Source organism: Triturus cristatus, chromosome 7 (genome assembly GCF_964204655.1).
Source record: "Triturus cristatus chromosome 7, aTriCri1.1, whole genome shotgun sequence".
Lineage (NCBI taxonomy): Eukaryota > Metazoa > Chordata > Amphibia > Caudata > Salamandridae > Triturus > Triturus cristatus.
In genome coordinates, this window is record NC_140590.1 from 1,181,204,756 (window position 1) to 1,181,227,161 (window position 22,406).

Consider the following 22,406-nt stretch of genomic DNA (forward strand, 5'->3'; position numbering starts at 1 on the left):
TTTCTCTTTATGGGAGATTTTTTGCCAATTATTAATTATTGATTAGCCTTGCAAACTCACTCTTGAATTATATTTTGCCTGAAACTCTTTAAAGTGTTCTGACTGACATAGAATTAGGGGATTTTCCCTCATGTATGCAACCTATAATATGTTTGTATTAATTCTATTTTTCCTATTTTCAATTCTGTAACCTGATTGATATTTGACTAAATGAATAAAGGGTCAGAGAACTTTAACTTTTAACTAGAAAATAAAACCCTCTAAAAATACTCACAACTCTCTTTATTGGCTTAAATGTTATTGATTTTTGATTTTTCATGTTTATGTACAGTCTTCTGAAGGTAATATACAGTGACAAGGGTCCAGTACCTTTACAGCGGTAAATTAGATGTAAATGAGGTTTTGCATTGAGAAATTACCGTGAAATTATCGCTGGATCAGTAACCACGTGTCCTAGAGCATGGACACCCTCGACACATCACTAAGAAGAATTCATGAACAAGTATGCATTTCACTTATCTTCAAACATTTAGAGGAATACACAATATTCCTCAATCATGCCAGAATGACCTGAACTCACCTACAAAATCTGTAAGTTTCACCTCCTGGGCAGGCTTTAAAATTCCTTGAAGTACCAGCTCCTCGTACAGGGAATCCAGTGTGCTGAGAAGAGACGTGTTAAAAAAAAAAAAAAAAAAAAATGAAGAACCATGGGGTGAATACATTGCAACTAAATCTACCCAAGAAGGAGTCAGACCATAAATAAAAAAATATGATAGAGCCTGAAGTATTATTTCTCAAAGAAGACCAGGAAATGGCATTTACGCATATAACTATATCTGAGAGCCTGCGATGGCAGAAATCCCATTTTGATCAAAGTATAAAGAACCTTTTACCATTGCTGGATTTTAAATTATGCCCCATAACACTACACAGCAAAAACCCATGGGGTGCTGTGTGCCTCACGAGGTAGTGTGACTTTTGAAGAGCATATGGAATTCTGTTGCATAAGCCTGAAGGCAAGCATTCCTTACATGTCTACAAAGCTGCAGCAAACAGACATGGGGTCAGGGCACGAGGCTAGAGCATGGTACAAGAATAAGCATGCAAACGTAAAGTCACTATGATCACTTGAAACCGTGGGACATCCAAGTACTGCAGTAGGAGGCAAGGGTTAACTTCAGATGCAGTGGATTGGGGCAGTGAAACTGTTTCTATAATGAGAGGACTCCAGGCAGATGATAACAGTGTTACTGCTAGGGACCACCTGATACCCCATAGGGTCATCAAATATCAACTCTTTTTCAGGGATTAGGGTTTAAAATATCACTTCTGGGTGGGCACCAGAAATCATCGCACTAGCCTGAAAGGGAAGAAGGAGGGTAGAGACGGGTCTTTCAGGGTTAAATCTGGCCATGCCAATAAAGTCACCTAGCAAAAATCTGTTGAGACAAAGTATAGAATGTACCAGCATACATATGGACATTTAGAGTTGCCATTGTCTTAAAATCTTTGGGGTGGAAAGAAAGGTGGTATTGGAGGACACAAGAACCCAAGACGAAAGGAAAATCCTTTGCTACTGGCTCCTTATTTTCTCAAAGCAAAGTCCCAACTAAATTAATTTTGCAGCCAGAGTCAATGCGAAATGGGGAGGATTTCATGCCAACTGGATTAAAGGAGTCAACACAATCAAAGGAAATTAACATAAGGGACTAATGGGGATGGTATTAAGGAACCAATGCAAAATGGGGAAAGTGAGTCAGTGGCAAAGTGTTAAAATGACCTAACCAATAAATAAAGCACTGTAGTGTCTAGAACAAGGAAGTAGCCAGAAATGTAAAATACCCCCACTTAAACTATGCCTCTACTCACACTAATGCATGTAAAAACAACAAAAAACAATTGAAGGATGGAATGCTGAACAATGTCAAACACTCACCACCACTCAGAGATCTGGGCCTAAAGGCCCTAATCCACATTTTTTTGCTGCCAGGCCAGGTCCTCCGACCCCCGTGCTCGCCATGCCACTGTATTTAAGCTATCCTGGCTGATAGCCCGAAACCGGTCCCAGGATGCTTGTTTCTAGTCCAGAGATGACATGGCCTGGCAGTACGGGCTTGACTCTTTCCATGAGGAAGCAGTGTCAAGACTGATTTACATACGGCTAGTACCAAACTGCAATGGCGTGGTGAGCAATAAAAAGATGGGTTAGGCCCAGGTGAGTGTTTGACATTGTTGAGCATTCTGTCCATCAACTGTTCTTTTTGCATTTGCCACCCTACGTGGGACGGGTATGCCCAGACGTGAGTCCCGTGCTCACTAGGTGTGAGAAAGTGGCTCTGTATATACTGTTCCCTAATAGGTACAGGGTGTACAGAGTCCACAGTCCCCCAGAGGCTGATAGAGGTCAAAGTTAGGTATGACCTTACTCTCAAAAGTGGTAGCTTGGTCGAGCAGTAAGGCAGTACCAGAGGACAGTGCAAAGCATTTATTGTACACACTCAGTCAGCAAATGGTTTCACACACTCAATAACTGAACTCTAGGCCAATGGTTTATATATATAAAATATATGCTTGTTTTATTTTTAGAACCACAAAGGGGGTAAAAATATACTTTCTCAGAATGAGAGGCTGAATATAAATACTTTTGTCTTAAGCAATAAATTTGTGTAAACAGTCACAGTTGGTTGCAATAAACAATCCTATTTCCTAAACATAACAATGCATTGAGCTCAATGGTAAATTCAGGTTATTTGTAATAAATTACTTTTCAGATTACTTTTGGAATTCCAGGTCTGGCTCCTAGAACCAGCCTTGGGTCAGTATTCAGAATCAAGTGATGAAAGTCGACTTAATAACTGTAATGATTTTTAAATAATATTTAGCTATTTCAAAAGTTAGCACTTAGAAAATATTTCAAAGAAAACATTCAATGGATCTCTATGGCAAGAAATTCACATTGCAGGTAGAGTACTTTATCGTTACTTTAGTAATCCAGGACTGGGTGCCTAGACCCAGGACTGGGGTCCTTATCAAAAGCAGGTAAGTAATTTCGTTTTCAGAAATGGTACGATTTTAAAAGAATATTTCAAATTTGCAAAAATAGACACTTAGAAGAAATTTCACAGAAAAGCAGACAATGGTTTCCTATGGGAGAAAAATGAGTTAGAGGTAAGTATAGTTGTGAACACTTTTCAGGGTCAGGGCTGGGCACCAAGATCCAGCACTGGGAGCTCACCTAGGAGCAGGTGAGTAAATTCGTTTTTGTCACTTGGCTGATTTTTGGTGAATTTTTGCAGTTTTGAAAAGTTCACACTTAGAAGATTTTTGAAGAAAAAGCCAGTCAATGTTACCCTATGAGGAAAATGAAGTTAGCGGTTTAAGGGTAAGTACTCGACTGGCAGAGTTGAAATTCCGGGCATGGACTCAGGGGTCCCCCAGTGTCAGGTAGGTACAGTTGGTTCACCTTCAGCGGTTTCAGGACGGCCGGGTGCAGAGAGAGTTAGGCCCAATGTTATCCTATGAGGGATAGGGGGGCCTTGGTTGGTGGCTGCTGTCTGGCAAGCCACGCGGCTGTGGGAGCTGGGCTCCTGGTCACTTACTCAGGGCAAGTGGGGAAGTAGGTTAGTGTAGAGAGGGCACTGCCAGGGCCACTCGGGCAGCTGGGTGCAGGGTGCTTTTGAGCCTTCGGGCGCTCAATGGAAATCAATGGGAATGTTCCGGTTTGGAAAAAGGCTGCAGGCTCGGGGACGAGGATGTTTCAGGTGCCACCACCACTTCGAGAGGTAAGTTGGGTAGTTGTAGGTTAGGTGGGTACCCCGGGATTGGGCACAGGGGGCCGCAGGGCGCCGGGTGCAGGGGTGCCTTTTGACGTCGGGAATCTTACCCTCTGGTTGATCGCGGCTGGGGTGGCACTTGGTTCTGAGGCTGCAGGCTTCTTCCGGGATGTCGAGGGGGGTCCTTGGGTGCCGGACTCTGGGTCACAGTCGCCGTGGGGTCGTCCTCAGGGTCTTTGTCCACTCCGGCACTGGCCAGGCTTGGCTGGTGCAGAGTGTGTTGGGTCCGCGGTCCCGGGCTGGTGCCAGGGATAGCAAATAGGTTTCTTGAGTAGAGCCTCTACTCGTGGGAGTCCCAGGGGCTTAGAGCTAAAAGGTAGCCAGGTCCTCCGGGGTTGGTGAGGTTGCTGGCCACGAGAGATGCAGCGCTGGTGCAGGTTCGAGAGTCGACAGGGCGGTAGGGCTGGGGCCAAAGCAGTTGGTGTCTTCTTCTCTTTTTAGCAGCTGCAGGGCAGGTCCTTGCTCTTCTTGCTCTTCTTGTAGTTTTCTATCTGGAATCTAAGGAGGGAAGGTTCAGGGTGCCCCTAAATACTAGATTTAGGGGCGTTACAGGTAGGTGAAGGCCAGGGACCAATGGGTCCTTGTCCTGGGGTGGGTACACCCCCTATCCTGCCTCTCTCCTGTGGGAGGGGGGCAGTAGCCTAATCCTGATAGGGTAGGGCCTCCCATCTTCAAGATGGCGAGAGCCCGGAGATGTGCTTCACCTCGCCTCCCCCACCTGAGGGGTGGGGTGGGCAGGCTGGCACATCCCCTGTCCTTGTATGGGGTTTCCGGCCCAGCTTCCCGCCAGAGTGGGGGGTTGCAGTGGCCTGGGGAAACTCCAAATGGCGGCCTGCCTTTGAAGCTTCCCTTTGCTCATCCTGGGGGAGGAGATTTCTCACCTCACCTAGGATGTGCATTGTTGCAGGCCCGGGAGAGCAGGGGCTCTCCCACCCAGGGGTCCAGCAACGTGTCTGCTGTGTGGCAGCCTGGGCAGCCTCAGAGCAGACGTGGATTGTAAGTTAGCTGTAAGGGGGCATCTCTAAGATGCCCTCTGGGGTGCTTAGTACATTAAATCCTACACTGGCATCAGTGTGGGTTCAATGTGCTGAGAAGTTTGATACCAAACTTCCCAGGCTTCAGTGGTGCCAATATGGTGCTGTGGAGCTCGTGTTTGACAAGCTCTCAGCACCATGTACTCTTAAATGACAGCACTGCACTTACAGTGCCCAGGAATGGACTCGGGTACTGTAGGGGCACAGGGCTCCTGCTCCTGTGCCCACACCATAGGCGTAATGCACCCAGCTAGAGGGGTGGCTGACATATGCCTTGGCAGTGTAGGTGATGGGCATGGTACACAGTGATGTGTGCCATGTCGACTCTTTGTTTTGTCCTGCACCCAGACACTCAGCCTGCAAGGGCAGTGTGTGTGTAAGGGTACAGGGCCTCTGAGGGTGGCACAATGAGTGCTGCAGCCCTTAGAGGCCTTCCCTGGCCACAAGGCCCTGGGTACCTAGGGTACCATTTACTAGGGGCTGACATGTGGCTAGGGTTTGCCAATTTGGAGTTTGTGTGGTTTAAGGAAGGAACATAGGCCCTGGGCACCTGATTGGCAGGAACCCAGGGTACACTCAATCGAAGTTCATTCAGCAATTTAGCAAAAAGTGGGGGCATACTATGCAAGAAAGATGGCACTTTCTCACACAACCCCCCCCCAAACGAAAGGTGATGAGACTAACCTTGTCCTATGGAGTCTTCATTGTCTAAGTGGAAGAACCTGGAAAGTCCATCTGCATTGGCATGGGCAGTCCCTGGTCTGTGTTCCACTTCAAAGTCCATTCCCTGTAGGGATATGGACCACCTCAGTAGTTTTGGATTTTCCCCTTTCATCTGCATTAGCCATCTGAGAGGTCTGTGGTCAGTTTGAACTAGGAAGTGAGTGCCAAACAAGTATGGCCTCAGCTTCTTCAGGGACCAAACCACAGCAAAGGCCTCCCTCTCAATGGCACTCCAACGCTGCTCTCTAGGGAGTAGTCTTCTGCTTATAAAAGCAACAGGTTGGTCTTGGCCTTCATCATTGGTCTGGGATAGGACCGCTCCTATCCCTAGCTCAGAGGCATCAGTCTGCACTATGAACTGCTTGGCATAATCTGGAGCTTTTAGAATTGGTGCTGAGCACATTGCTTCTTTTAGGGTGTCAAAAGCCTTTTGACAACTAACTGTCCAGTTAACTTTCTTGGGCATTTTCTTGGAGGTGAGTTCTGTGAGGGGGGTCACAATGGACCCATACCCCTTCACAAACCTCCTGTAGTACCCAGTCAAGCCAAGGAATGCCCTGACTTGGGTCTGGGTTGTTGGAGCTATCCAGTCCATGATGGCCTGGATTTTGGGTTGTAAGGGCTGTACCTGGCCTCCACCTACAAGGTGGCCCAAGTACACCACAGTGCCCTGCCCTATCTGGCATTTGGACGCCTTGATAGTGAGACCTGCACTCTGCAGAGCCTCTAAAACCTTCCCAAGGTGGATCAGGTGATCCTGCCAGGTGGAGCTAAAGACAGCAATATCATCAAGATAAGCTGCACTAAAGGACTCCAACCCAGCCAGGACATGGTTCACCAACCTCTGGAAGGTGGCAGGGGCATTCTTTAACCCAAAGGGCATCACAGTAAACTGGTAATGCCCATCAGGGGTGGAGAATGCTGTCTTTTCTTTTGCTCCTGGGGCCATGCCAATCTGCCAGTACCCTGCAGTTAAGTCAAAGGTACTGAGAAATTTGGCAGCCCCCAATTTGTCTATCAGTTCATCTGCTCTTGGGATAGGGTGAGCATCTGTCTTGGTGACAGAGTTGAGCCCTCTATAGTGATGACTACAGGCCCCAGCTAGGCCCGCAAGACACAAGGGTTCGCTCTCCTGTAACGGAATCTATAAGGAAGTTGGCACGGAAACTGCAAAGTACAAAACAACGTTTATTAACCCTTAAGGGTGGTCCTACAATCCACACAACACTCTTCAGTATTGCATGGAGTAGCACAAGGAACATTCGTACACAGTCCCCTTTTATACACAACAGAGGGGCTCATAAGTGGGTGGATACAACATGAGGCCGAAGAACATTACCATTTATGGTCATTCTCGATACTGAATCAATACATGGGCGGAGCCAACACACTCCTTGAGCCCGCGAAAGGACATGGTCAAGCAAAGCTAATTATAACAGATGTGGTCAAGTCTGGGCATGCGCCAGACGGACAAGAGAGAGCTATTTATAAACTGTTGCTAGGCAGATTACAAGAGCAACTAACACAGAGGTCGGACTCTCCTCGTGGTGAACACATGGCAGCATGCCAATACAAAATGGAGTCCGGACTTCGGTCAACATAACGAAGAAAACATGATCAAAAGGGGAAGCATTAATGTTTTCAGTAAATGCTTAATCACATTCTGCCTTAATTTACAACAGACGACCCTTTCAGCATTTACTGAAGACATCCGGTTTCCAAGAATAATCATCATATATATCAATTATCATCATTCCCTTAACCTCTTTAGCTAGACCCTTCTGTCGAGCAACATCGGCAATAGCTTTCTTATCTGGAATGCAGAATGAAATGCATACGGAACAGCACAATGGTCCACATTGAATACACATACAGAAAAGGAACAGAACTGCTATAATAATGCAGAGACCAGTTAAGACCTTCCATCCCCAGGCAGTAACCAACGCCCAAAACCATCCAGAAAAGGACCAAGTGCCGTTTTCTGTGTGGATTTCAGCTGCTATTTTATGCAGCTTGTTAATGGCGTTATAAACGGATGGCGTATGATCAGGGATGAACACACAGCAGCTACTTCCAATAATTTTACAGGCTCCCCCTCGATCAGCTAACATTACATCTAGTACCATACGATTCTGCAATGCAACAATCCCAGTTATTTGTAATTCTTCCGTAAGATTCCCAAGAGCGGCAGCAGTCTGATTTGTCACAGCTTCTACCACTCTTGTCAATCTTCGGATCTTCCTACTGTTCAAAGCAGCTCCAACAAAGAAGAACAGTCCTAAGTTAAAATCAATATACTGTTGCAAGCTGGTATCGGTCTGATCCACATCATCAATTGATAGAGTACGTTTATATCTATTTACAGTCACATTATTCAACAGTTTCAAATCCTTATGATATGACGCAGGTGCTAAGAATACAGGAGGTAATAGGAATGATACATAGCATACCCCAGACCACCCTGCCGGCAAACGGTAATAACCTTTATTTCCACATACAAAATAGGTATTATGGGACGCTAGGAAGGTACTGTTGTTCAGCCCGTCGATGTTCAGTACAGTTATACAATCACTGACACCAACAGGGATAAAACCCACACTCTGGACACACAAATCCGCTTGAGCTTGTGCTACTTGGATTACGAATTTGTCCTTCCCCACAGTGTCTCTTGTGTTCGTGAAGATATAGGGGATGGATTCATTGTCCGGTCGGTACTCTTCCCATTCCCAAATTGTCCCATTCGCTTGTGGATACCCATTCTTGTCTTGATGGCATTCTCTGTTAAGTCTAAAAAGCAATCGTCCCACTGTCGGTTTCCGAGTGGCAAACAGCAAAGTGTACCATGCTCTACAAGAGCCATTATGAGAGAAAGGAAGTGGTATGAATGGCGTTCCTCCTTTCTTCTGATGGGCTGGCATCATCCCACATATCCAACAGTTCGTAGCGTTCGTAGCAACGTGGGTGTGATGCAGCATCTGAATGAAAGTGTTATTCAAATAGGACTGTCGATGCTTCAACTCTTGATATGGTAATGTATAAAAGTAGTGCTCCGCAGGCACTGGAGTCGTCAACACAAGTGTCTTTCGAGCAGGAGTTGCCTCCTCCACAAACCATGTGGTTATCCCAACAATAGCTACTGTTAGCATGAACCCCAACGCACAAAGGATTTTCTTCTTCTCCATGTCAAAAGAAACAATACCCTGATATCTTCCTGAAACTAAAAAGTCTGTCAGAACTCTTCCCCTTGGGCAGCGGTTGATTTCTTCACCAGCGGGCCAAGACGGGTGTCACTACACTAATGCAGGGCTGATCCCCCCCCCTTGCCTCATCGGCTCTCCGTTTCACTAACCCAAGGGCCGTTCTGACAGTATGTCCCGGCACTGGAAACCTTACTTCCTTGGTCGAAGATGATATCGCCTTCCTCCAGACGTCGTGTGGTCCGGAAAGAGCTCCTCAGTGTCATTCGGCTTCGCAGCACGGCCTGTCTCTGCTGCTAGGATTTCTCGTTGATCGGTCAGCACGGCAGACTCCACCAATCCGGGCGGTACCTTTCGGCAGTGCAAGGAATGGATCCAATTCTTCCTGTTCGAGACTCGCACTGCCGTCCTCGTTGCAAGGAGGACTTGTTCAGGTCCTACCCATCTCGGCTCCAAACTGTTCGTTCTGTCGAAAACCTTCACCATAACATGATCTCCAGGCCGGAGACCATGTCCTTCACCGGTAGACCGATCAGGGAGCGCCTCTCGGACCTGTTGATGAATAGAAACCAAATTATCCGTTAACTGTGCCAGATAATCGCTCATCATTACACAAGGTACATCATACACAGCCTTAGGCCTTGGTGGACCCCAAATATTCATTGGGCGTCCAAATACGATTTCATATGGCGTAAGGCCAGTTCGAGAGTGTGGCACCGACCTAATTGACAATAACGCCAGTGGCAGGGCGTCTGGCCAAGTCAAAGATGTTGAAGCTTGGATTTTGGCGATCTTAAGCTTCAGTGTACCATTATACTTCTCGACTAGTCCTGCAGACTGAGGGTGGAACACGGCATGAAACTTCTGAGTGATGCCTAGACCCTTCAAGACATACTTTATAACATCCGCTACAAAGTGAGGGCCATTATCACTCCACAGAAGTCTACAGACGCCGTATCGAGGGAAAAACTCTTTTAGCAGCAGCTTCGCCGTGGTCATTGCAGTATTGTCTTTCGTAGGGTACGCCTCAACCCATTTGCTGAAGGCGCAAACCACTACTAGAACATACTTCAAATTGTTACAGCGCTCAAGCTGGATGTAGTCCATCTGCAGAACCTCAAAGGGTGCAGTGGGCGTCGCAAATCCTCCTGCTGGAGTTCGAGTGCCTTTCCCTGGGTTATACTTCAGACAAATCATACAGGTCTGCACCACCCTCTTTGCTGTGCTAGCAATCTCTGGATGCTCCCAGACTTGGGTAAGCAATTTCACAATTGCGGAAGCTCCAACATGTGCTAGCCCATGTGCCATTTGAACCATAGGTTGTACGAAAGCCGTGGGTAACTTCCATCTATCCATCTGCTTATTTCTCCAACAGCCCTCATCATCCAACTCTCCCTCGCTAGCCCATTGCTCCCGCTCTCTATCAGAAGCGGTCCTTTGCATTTCTCGCACTTCCTCCTTCGCATCACGCCATCTTTCCACCTGTGACTTTACTACATACATGGCAGTAGCGCCGGGCTGCATCGCAGTCTCCCGTGCTACTCGGTCTGCTAACGCATTCCCTTCTCCAACTTTATCAACTACTTTCCTATGGGCACTACACTTAACAATGGCAATTTTCTTCGGGTATGTCAATGCGGTTAAGAGATTGTGGACTAACTCCCCATGCATTATCTGTACCCCATGTGACGTTAAGAACCCTCTCTCCTTCCAGAGTAGGCCGAAATCGTGCGCTACTCCGAAGGCATAGCGGCTATCTGTGTAAACATTCACACACAATCCTGTACTGAGCTCACATGCTCGTGTTAAGGCTATCAGTTCCGCTGCTTGAGCTGATTTCTGTGGTATGCGTGCTGTCTCCACTATCGTGTGTAATGTGGTAATTGCATACGCTGCTGAAGTCGTACCATCTGGTAGCTTCAGGCATGATCCGTCTACCCACAACTCTCCATCTACCTCTGAAAAGGGCGTATCCTGGAGATCAATACGACCCTTTGTTTGTTCCTCAGTCACAAGAATACAATCATGCGCTTTCTGCGCCTCAGGCTGGGTCTCGGGGTATGGCAACAATGTGGCCGGGTTTAATGTCACGCACCTCTTTAACGTAATATGAGGAGCCAAAAGCGTCAGCTCATATCCCGTTAAACGGGCACTGGTCAAATGCTGCGTCTTTGTTTGATTAAGCAGGGCATCCACAGCATGGGGAACTAACACCAACAATTTATGGGACAACACAATTCCTTCACTTTGGCGTATTGACACAGCTGTCGCCGCTACCGAGCGAAAACACCCTGGTAATGCTCGGGCGACAGGATCAAGCACAGCCGAAAAGTATGCACAAGGGCGCTGCTTGTCGCCGTGCATCTGTACTAAGACTGACAATGCACATCCATCTTTCTCATGCACATACAACGAAAAGGGTTTTGCATAATCAGGGGTCCCTAACACTGGTGCTGAACAAAGGGCCTGTCTCAATTGCTGAAACGCAGCATCACACTCATCTGACCAGGGGATCGGAATGGGCGTGTCTTTTGTCAAAAGAGCTAGTAATGGCTTAGCTATGTGTGAAAACCCCAATATCCACTGTCTACAAAAAGAAACAAGACCCAAAAATGCACGCACATCCTTCTGCGTGGATGGTCTCGGTGTGTCCAAAATTACTTGGATACGATCTGGTGTGAGTGCACGCCCCTCCTTAGACAAAAGGTGACCTAAATAAGTCACCTTTGGTCTACAGAATTGCAATTTCTTCCTAGATACTTTATGATTGTGGGAGGCTAAAAAGGAAAGGAGGGATAACGTGCTCTTTTCACACAACTCCAGGGTGTTAGCCGCCAACAAGATGTCGTCGACATATTGAATGAGGGCGACCCCCTCGAGTAGAACAAAGGAATCCAACTGTCGTTTCAAAGCCTGACTGTAAATACTAGGGCTTTCTGTATAGCCTTGGGGAATTCTACAAAAACGATAAGATCTATTGTTTAATGTGAACCCAAAAAGAAATCGGCTATCAGGGTGAATGGGAATAGAAAAGAAGGCATTTTTCAAATCAATCACTGAGAACATGGTCGCCGTAGGCGGGACCAAGGTAAGCAACGTCGTGATATCGGAAACCACCGGGTACTGAGGTATCACGATCTTGTTTACCTCCCTCAAATCAATTATGAACCGATAGACCTTTGCATCCGTGTCCTTTTTCAAAATTGGGAGAATCGGACTGTTACAGATATTATAGGGAACTTCTTCCACCACCCCTACTGCTATCAAGTCTTGCACAATCTGTATGAGAGCCTCCTCGCCCTCCTGGGAAATACGATACTGCGGGAGGCGTGGTAGCACCGCCCCCTCCTGGACACTAATGTGGACCGGAGGAATCACCATTTGTCCCACATCTGTGTCCGAAGTCGCCCATAAAGCTCGGGGGAGGGTAGCCAACAATGCATCCTCTGATATCGTACACATCCTCCCAGACCGGGGGTAGTTGTCATTCAAGATCACCCTCACACCCTCAGGGGAGCAGCGGATTGTAGCCCTAAAGTACTTTAACATATCAAGGCCCATAATGTTATCCGGTGTATATGGAGCAAGCAGAAACGGACAGGGCGCAGAAAAACAATCAACTTTAAATGCAAGGGGCTGTGAAAGAGGGCTTCGGGAGAGTGTACCGTCAAACCCTACCGATGTAACTATTGAGCCGGATGGGGGAGCCCCCGGAACCAAGTACCTAGACAATGCACTACGTGTCGCTCCTGTATCCACTAGGAACTGATCAGTAGAACCTAAAACCTCAGCCGATACATAAGGACCCGTCTGATCGACCGGCACCTCAACTGATTCGGACCCCCATCCAACGCATTCCTATGCATGCTGAGAATCATGATATCCCGATTGATCGATGTCCGATACATGATACTGGTGCTGGCGATCAAAAACATTTGAGCCATCTCGGTGCCGCCCGGCAGTATCGAAACGGACATTATCGTTAGAATTCCCTCTAAAGTTCGAGAAGCCCCCTCTACCTCTCGGGCCACCCGGAGTATGCCCCTGACGCGAAGCACGCAACGCTGGGCAATCCCTGGCCCAATGGCCCAACTGCTTGCAGTACGCACACTGGTTCCTATTCAAATCAGATCGGCCCGAAGGGGGACCATAAGATCCGCCCCTTCCTCTATTATTATTACCCCGTCGGGGCGGGCCATATACTTGTGCTAACATCACCTTGGTTTTGAGATCTTTCGATTTCTTCTCCTCCTGGCCCTGCGCCTCGTGCTCCTGACGCTCATAATACTGAGCGATAGTCAGAAGGGCCGTCGGCGTCGCGGAGGACCAGGAACTCTCGCTCGCTTTTAACCGGGCCGCAACTGCCGGTAGCAGATTAGCCACATATTTGTCCGCGAAAAGGTGGCGGCCCGTGTCGTCAGTAAGCGACTGGCCACTAAAATCATGAAACGTCTCCTCAAAGCGCGTAAAGAAGTCCGCAACTGACTCGTCAACTTTCTGCTTACATGCAGTTAACATATTCCAGTCAATCTTTTTAGGGGGGATAATCGTCTTCAACTTAGCCACAATAGCCGCAGGGAGATCTAAAATATTCTGGGGTGGTTTCTGTGCAGGCTTCCGTTCCCTATCCTCATCCTCAAGGTCGGACCACCGGGCCTTGAAGGCAACCGCATCATCTACCTTTCGGACAGAGCGCCACGTATCCGGCGGTAGGATGAGGCCAAAGAACAGGTCTATATCCGCTAAGGTCATAATGCAAGAATTCAAGGCCCCCTCGACTTCTTCATAGAAGGCCGCTGGATTCTTGCGGGGGTCAGGCAACGCATTCTTTAGTGCCATAACATCGGCCCTATGCCATGGAGTGTAAACCCAGTTATATACAAAATATCCCCTTGCATCGGCGGAGTTAATATCCGAGCTAGTCCCTGCTCCCTTAGGAGGAACATACAAAGGCGCCGCCTCTCGCATTGGTTTAGCATGCACTATGTCATCCTTATCTGACTGGGAGGCGGATGGGTGGCCCCCTGCTGCAGACGAATCCAACTGCTTCCCCTCCTCCGTTTGTTGGCGTGCTTTCTCTCTAAGGGCCAGCACCTCGTCCCGTAAAGCGAACAGCCGCCGAGCCGCCTCAGGAGCCCGGAGCCGGGCCAGAATCTTGCGGCCGCGGAGCAGATGCGCCAACATAAGGGGGCGGAGAGCGATCTAGTAAATAAAAATCATCATCAGGATTATTAAGGACAGGATAAAGCGGCTGGCGAACAACATATTGACCCGAGACCTGTAGCCTATGCTCTTTCTCTTGTCTGTCCGTATGCTCTTTGTCCTCCCGACGCTTCGCTTCCTGCGCTCGCACATGGTCATTCTTCCGTTGCTCTTTATCAAACAGCGCTTTCTCACGTTTCTCTCGCTCACGCACTTGCTTCACCCATAATCGCACACACTCAAACATATCCTGACGAGCACGTCGCTTACACATACACTGTTCCACATACTCAATCTTACGTATATCAAACGATCCATACAAAGGCCATCGCAACTCAGGATCCTTCCTCGTGTATTTCCTCCATAGCGTGCTGTACATTATGGAAGAAAGACCATGCTTCACATACATATCCCTATTAGGAGTCCCCTCTGGGGGAGCTGGAGCAGATTCCTCGAGGTTCAACCGGTTACCAAAACAGCAGCACCACTTACGGAGTGCGCTGAAAGCAGGCATGCTCAGAAATAGTGCAAAATATGCAATATTATAAGGAAAAATGGCACTTAATCGTTGCGCCGTTCAAAGTTTACACAGCTCCTGGAGAAATTTCTCCACATTACCTGCCTATATGTGTTGCAACGCATATATTTTCACAAAGACAAATTCAAAATATGACTAGTCATCATCAATCAAAACTCAAATAGCCAACCCAGGCTTCAAAACTCGGAGCAAGTACCGTACAACGGTTCTTACCAATCAAGAGTCCAGGTTCCAACTGCCAAGCTCCACAATCGCCCAAACGGCTCTCACGGCAGGACCGACAGAAGAGGTCTCAGTCGATGACCGGCGCCACCCAGACGGTCAGCTCGGAAGGGAAGGAAGAAAAACCTCGGGATGCCAGGGCTAAGACGCCGCTGGCAGTGATCACGTCCCCGGCCAAACTCCTCACCTTCGTCGCGACCAGTCCTTCGAGCATCCGAGTCGCCGATGAGCCCCACGTGACGGGCGCCAATTGATGACTACAGGCCCCAGCTAGGCCCGCAAGACACAAGGGTTCGCTCTCCTGTAACGGAATCTATAAGGAAGTTGGCACGGAAACTGCAAAGTACAAAACAACGTTTATTAACCCTTAAGGGTGGTCCTACAATCCACACAACACTCTTCAGTATTGCATGGAGTAGCACAAGGAACATTCGTACACAGTCCCCTTTTATACACAACAGAGGGGCTCATAAGTGGGTGGATACAACATGAGGCCGAAGAACATTACCATTTATGGTCATTCTCGATACTGAATCAATACATGGGCGGAGCCAACACACTCCTTGAGCCCGCGAAAGGACATGGTCAAGCAAAGCTAATTATAACAGATGTGGTCAAGTCTGGGCATGCGCCAGACGGACAAGAGAGAGCTATTTATAAACTGTTGCTAGGCAGATTACAAGAGCAACTAACACAGAGGTCGGACTCTCCTCGTGGTGAACACATGGCAGCATGCCAATACAAAATGGAGTCCGGACTTCGGTCAACATAACGAAGAAAACATGATCAAAAGGGGAAGCATTAATGTTTTCAGTAAATGCTTAATCACATTCTGCCTTAATTTACAACAATAGTCCACACAGAACCTCATCTCTCTCTTTTCACCCTGTTGATGAGGTTTGGGGACCAGAACCACTGGGCTAGCCCAGGGGCTCTCTGAAGGCTCAATGACCCCTAACTCCAGCATCTTGCTGACCTCAGCTTTGATGCTTTCCTTGACTTGATCTGACTGTCGATAGATTTTGTTCTTGACAGGTGCACTGTCACCAGTGTCCACATCATCGGTACACCAGCTTGTCAGACCAGGGGTCAGGGAAAAGAGGCTAGCATATTGTTGCAAGACTTGCTTGCAGTCAGTCTGCTGTTGGGCAGAGAGGGTGTCTGAAAAAATCACACCATCTACTGACCCATCTTTTGGGCTGTAGGATAGGAGGTCAGGGAGTGGCTCACTCTCTGCTTCCTGTTCTTCATCAGTCACCATCAGCATGGTGATGTCAGCCCTATCATTGTAGAGTTTAAGGCGGTTCACATGGATGACCCTTTTGGGTGTCCTGCTAGTGCCCAGGTCAACTAGATAGGTGACCTCACTCTTTCTCTCTAGGATAGGGTAAGGGCCACTCCATTTGTCTTGGAGAGCCCTTGGTGCCACTGGCTCCAAAACCCACACCTGTTGCCCTGGTTGAAATTCAACCAGTGCAGCTTTTTGGTCATACCAGTGCTTCTGGAGCTCCTGGCTGGCCTCAAGGTTCTTGGATGCTTTTTCGATATATTCAGCCATTCTGGACCTTAGGCCAAGCACATAGTCCACTATGTCCTGTTTGGGTTCTTGAAGAGGCCTCTCCCAGCCCTCCTTTACAAGACACAGTGGTCCCCTTACAGGATGACCAAACAGAAGTTCAAAGGGTGAGAAACCTACTCCCTTCTGTGGCACTTCCCTGTAAGCGAAAAGCAAGCATGGTAACAGGACATCCCACCTCCTTTTGAGTTTCTCAGGGAGTCCCATGATCATACCTTTCAATGTCTTGTTCAACCTCTCAACAAGGCCATTGGTTTGTGGGTGGTAGGGTGTAGTAAACTTGTACTGCACCCCACACTCTTTCCACATGTGTGTTAGGTAAGCAGACATGAAGTTGGAACCTCTGTCTGAAACCACCTCCTTAGGAAAACCCACCCTGGTGAAGACACCCAGGAGGGCCTTGGCTACTGCAGGAGCTGTAGTAGTCCTACGTGGAATTGCTTCAGGGTACCTAGTAGCATGATCCACTACTACTAGAATGAATTTGTTCCCTGAGGCTGTGGGAGGTTCAAGTGGACCCACAATGTCCACACCTACCCTTTCAAAGGGGACCCCCACCACTGGTAGTGGAATGAGGGGGGCCTTTGGGTGGCCACCTGTCTTGCCACTGGCCTGACAGGTAACACAGGAGCTGACAAACTCCTTCACCTTTTGGTGCATCTGGGGCCAGTAAAAGTGACTCACTAACCTTTCCCAAGTTTTGGATTGCCCCAGATGTCCAGCTAGGGGGATGTCATGAGCCACAGTTAGGAGGAACTCCCTGTACTTCTGTGGCACTACCACCCTCCTGGTGGCTCCAGGAGTGGGGTCTCTTGCCTCAGCATACAGTAATCCCTCTTCCCAATAAGCTCTGTGGGTACCACTGACATCTCCCCTGGCTTCTGAAGCAGCTTGTTGTCTCAGGCTTTCAAGAGTGGGACAGTCTCGCTGACCTTGGCACAGCTCTTCCCTAGAGGGTCCCCCTGGGCCCAAGAGTTCAACCTGGTAAGGGTCAAGCTCCATGGACTCAGTTCCCTCAGGGGTATCTACATCCTCTCCAGGGGGAGAGGGGTTCTGAGTGTTTGGCTGTACAGAAGCTGGTCCCCCAGTCTTCTTGCCCTTCCTCTTGGTTGGTTGGGCCATTATTCCAGGCTCCAAATCTACTTTTTCACCCTTCCTCTTGCTCTGTGCTCTGGTTTGCACACACACCAATTCAGGGATGCCCAGCATGGCTGCATGGGCCTTTAACTCAACCTCAGCCCAGGCTGAGGTTTCCAGATCATTTCCAAGCAGACATGCAGCTGGCAACTTTGGAGAGACCACTACCTGTTTCAGGCCAGTAACCCCCCCCCAGCCTAATGTTACCATGGCCATGGGATGACTAGTGGTGACACTGTCAGCGTTGGTGACTGGGTAAGACTTCCCAATCAAGTATTGCTCAGGGGAAACCAGTGTGTCTTTCACCATAGTGACACTGGCACCTGTATCCCTCAGAGCTTCTACCCTAGTTCCATTTACCCAGGGGTACTGTAAGTATTTCTTTAAGTTGGGGGGCCACACAGCCACAGTGGCAAACTCCACTTCTCCCAAGGAGACTAAACTTGCTTCAGTGTGTTCCCAGATTTGCTCAGGGTACACCTCTGATCCCATTTGTATACTTGCTGCCCCAGGAGTGGCTGTACTGGGTGCCTTAGGGGCTTTGTTTTGGGGGCAAGATACAGTTAGGTGTCCCTGCTTCTTACAGGTATTACACCAGGCCTTTAAGGGATCAAAGTTCTTCCCCCTATATGGTTGGGGCACATAGGGAGTAGTTTGGGTCCCACCCACCTGAACAGGTTTTTGGGGCCCTTTGGAAGACTCAGACTTTTTATCTTGGGGATTCTCACCACCTTTCCCCTGGGGAGGTTTTGTGACCACCTTCTTTTGGTCACCCCCAGTGGTTGTCTTGGTCACCCTAGTCTTGACCCAGTGGTCCGCCTTCTTTCCCAATTCTTGGGGAGAAATTAGACCTAGGTCTACCAAATGCTGATGCAACTTTTCATTTGTGCAGTTACTCAAAATATGTTCCTTCATGAATAAATTGTACAATCCAGTAAAATCCTGCACACCATGTCCAGCTAACCAACCATCCAGTGTCTTCACTGAGAAATCTACAAAATCAATCCAGGACTGGGTCTGGGTTTTGTGAGCCCCCCTGAATCTAATTCTATATTCCTCAGTGGTGAATCCAAATCCCTCAATCAGAGCTTTCTTCATGAGGTCATAGGATCCTGCTTCTGGCCCAGAGAGAGTCAGAAGCCTGTCCCTGCAGTTACCAGAGAACAGTTCCCACAGGAGTGCCCCCCAGAGAGGTTTCTTTACTTTCCTGATATCACAAGCCCTCTCAAAGGCTGTGAACCATTTGGTGATATCATCACCTTCCTCAAATTTAGGGACAATCCCTTTGGGGATTTTAGGGTCAGAAGTTTCCTCCCTATCCTTGTTTTTATTATTGCTGCCACCATTGATGGGTGCTAAACCCATCTCTCTCCTTTCCTTTTCTAGGGCCAGGAGTCTGGACTCTAGATCTATTCTTCTGGCCAGCCTCACAAGGCTGTCCTCTTCACTGGGGGGTCCCCCAGTGTCGTCTCTGGGGCCAGAGCCACCTGTGTGGTCTCTAGGTGGCCAGATGCTATGTCTTGAGTTGGAGGGTATGGGTGCCATCTCCTCCCTAAGGAATAGTATGGGGAGGTTGCTGTCCACCTCCCCTGTTTCCCTTTCCTCATCTGACTGGCCATCACCATGTTCAGATGGGTGGTCTTTAGCATACTCAGCCAGGAGCTCCTGGAGCCCTTGTTTGGTTGGATGCTGACCCATTTGTAAATTTTTGAGTTTACATAAGGACCTCAATTCCTTGAAAGACAAGTGTAAGTAAGGTGTGAGGTCGAGCTCCTCCACCAGGTCCATGTTATTATTATCACTAATAGCTGGGTTTGTTTGAGACATTCTAACCTGACAGTTCTAACCCTCTACCCTGACTATAGTGACTTTTATTTTTCTAAAATTCTAATGGGACTTAAGCAAGGCCCTAGCAAGACTTTTAGTAATTTTGGAAAAACCAATCAGAATTCTAAAGGCAATTTTTAAGAGTTCTGTCGTGTGATCAGATGGTAACCAAGTAGTCCAACAAATGCAAGTTTGTATCCCACCGCTGATCCACCAATGTGAGAAAGTGGCTCTGTATATACTGTTCCCTAATAGGTACAGGGTGTACAGAGTCCACAGTCCCCCAGAGGCTGATAGAGGTCAAAGTTAGGTATGACCTTACTCTCAAAAGTGGTAGCTTGGTCGAGCAGTAAGGCAGTACCAGAGGACAGTGCAAAGCATTTATTGTACACACTCAGTCAGCAAATGGTTTCACACACTCAATAACTGAACTCTAGGCCAATGGTTTATATATATAAAATATATGCTTGTTTTATTTTTAGAACCACAAAGGGGGTAAAAATATACTTTCTCATAATGAGAGGCTGAATATAAATACTTTTGTCTTAAGCAATACATTTGTGTAAACAGTCACAGTTGGTTGCAATAAACAATCCTATTTCCTAAACATAACAATGCATTGAGCTCAATGGTAAATTCAGGTTATTTGTAATAAATTACTTTTCAGATTACTTTTGGAATTCCAGGTCTGGCTCCTAGAACCAGCCTTGGGTCAGTATTCAGAATCAAGTGATGAAAGTCGACTTAATAACTGTAATGATTTTTAAATAATATTTAGCTATTTCAAAAGTTAGCACTTAGAAAATATTTCAAAGAAAACATTCAATGGATCTCTATGGCAAGAAATTCACATTGCAGGTAGAGTACTTTATCGTTACTTTAGTAATCCAGGACTGGGTGCCTAGACCCAGGACTGGGGTCCTTATCAAAAGCAGGTAAGTAATTTCGTTTTCAGAAATGGTACGATTTTAAAAGAATATTTCAAATTTGCAAAAATAGACACTTGGAAGAAATTTCACAGAAAAGCAGACAATGGTTTCCTATGGGAGAAAAATGAGTTAGAGGTAAGTATAGTTGTGAACACTTTTCAGGGTCAGGGCTGGGCACCAAGATCCAGCACTGGGAGCTCACCTAGGAGCAGGTGAGTAAATTCGTTTTAGTCACTTGGCTGATTTTTGGTGAATTTTTGCAGTTTTGAAAAGTTCACACTTAGAAGATTTTTGAAGAAAAAGCCAGTCAATGTTACCCTATGAGGGTAAGTACTCGACTGGCAGAGTTGAAATTCCGGGCATGGACTCAGGGGTCCCCCAGTGTCAGGTAGGTACAGTTGGTTCACCCTCAGCGGTTTCAGGACGGCCGGGTGCAGAGAGAGTTAGGCCCAATGTTATCCTATGAGGGATAGGGGGGCCTTGGTTGGTGGCTGCTGTCTGGCAAGCCACGCGGCTGTGGGAGCTGGGCTCCTGGTCACTTACTCAGGGCAAGTGGGGAAGTAGGTTAGTGTAGAGAGGGCACTGCCAGGGCCACTCGGGCGGCTGGGTGCAGGGTGCTTTTGAGCCTTCGGGCGCTCAATGGAAATCAATGGGAATGTTCCGGTTTGGAAAAAGGCTGCAGGCTCGGGGACGAGGTTGTTTCAGGTGCCACCACCACTTCGAGAGGTAAGTTGGGTAGTTGTAGGTTAGGTGGGTACCCCGGGATTGGGCACAGGGGGCCGCAGGGCGCCGGGTGCAGGGGTGCCTTTTGACGTCGGGAATCTTACCCTCTGGTTGATCGCGGCTGGGGTGGCACTTGGTTCTGAGGCTGCAGGCTTCTTCCGGGATGTCGAGGGGGGTCCTTGGGTGCCGGACTCTGGGTCACAGTCGCCGTGGGGTCGTCCTCAGGGTCTTTGTCCACTCCGGCACTGGCCAGGCTTGGCTGGTGCAGAGTGTGTTGGGTCCGCGGTCCCGGGCTGGTGCCAGGGATAGCAAATAGGTTTCTTGAGTAGAGCCTCTACTCGTGGGAGTCCCAGGGGCTTAGAGCTAAAAGGTAGCCAGGTCCTCCGGGGTTGGTGAGGTTGCTGGCCACGAGAGATGCCGCGCTGGTGCAGGTTCGAGAGTCGACAGGCCGGTAGGGCTGGGGCCAAAGCAGTTGGTGTCTTCTTCTCTTTTTAGCAGCTGCAGGGCAGGTCCTTGCTCTTCTTGTAGTTTTTTATCTGGAATCTAAGGAGGGAAGGTACAGGGTGCCCCTAAATACTAGATTTAGGGGCGTTACAGGTAGGTGAAGGCCAGGGACCAATGGGTCCTTGTCCTGGGGTGGGTACACCCCCTATCCTGCCTCTCTCCTGTGGGAGGGGGGCAGTAGCCTAATCCTGATAGGGTAGGGCCTCCCATCTTCAAGATGGCGAGAGCCCGGAGATGTGCTTCACCTCGCCTCCCCCACCTGAGGGGTGGGGTGGGCAGGCTGGCACATCCCCTGTCCTTGTATGGGGTTTCCGGCCCAGCTTCCCGCCAGAGTGGGGGGTTGCAGTGGCCTGGGGAAACTCCAAATGGCGGCCTGCCTTTGAAGCTTCCCTTTGCTCATCCTGGGGGAGGAGATTTCTCACCTCACCCAGGATGTGCATTGTTGCAGGCCCGGGAGAGCAGGAGCTCTCCCACCCAGGGGTCCAGCAACGTGTCTGCTGTGTGTCAGCCTGGGCAGCCTCAGAGCAGACGTGGATTGTAAGTTAGCTGTAAGGGGGCATCTCTAAGATGCCCTCTGGGGTGCTTAGTACATTAAATCCCACACTGGCATCAGTGTGGGTTCAATGTGCTGAGAAGTTTGATACCAAACTTCCCAGGCTTCAGTGGTGCCAATATGGTGCTGTGGAGCTCGTGTTTGACAAGCTCTCAGCACCATGTACTCTTAAATGACAGCACTGCACTTACAGTGCCCAGGAATGGACCCGGCTACTGTAGGGGCACAGGGCTCCTGCTCCTGTGCCCACACCATAGGCGTAATGCACCCAGCTAGAGGGGTGGCTGACATATGCCTTGGCAGTGTAGGTGATGGGCATGGTGCACAGTGATGTGTGCCATGTCGACTCTTTGTTTTGTCCTGCACCCAGACACTCAGTCTGCAAGGGCAGTGTGTGTGTAAGGG

General features: G+C 48.4%; 1 protein-coding gene across 1 annotated transcript in view; it reads right to left on the reverse strand.

Annotated features, from left to right (window-relative positions):
- Nucleotides 1-22,406, reverse strand: part of LOC146811399 (dynein regulatory complex subunit 11-like) — a 293,100-nt gene that overhangs the window by 86,943 nt on the left and 183,751 nt on the right. Inside the window, exon 13 of the mRNA XM_085618510.1 lies at nucleotides 581-663. Coding sequence (XP_085474636.1) covers nucleotides 581-663 — 83 coding nt within the window. The remainder of the gene's footprint in view (nucleotides 1-580; nucleotides 664-22,406) is intronic.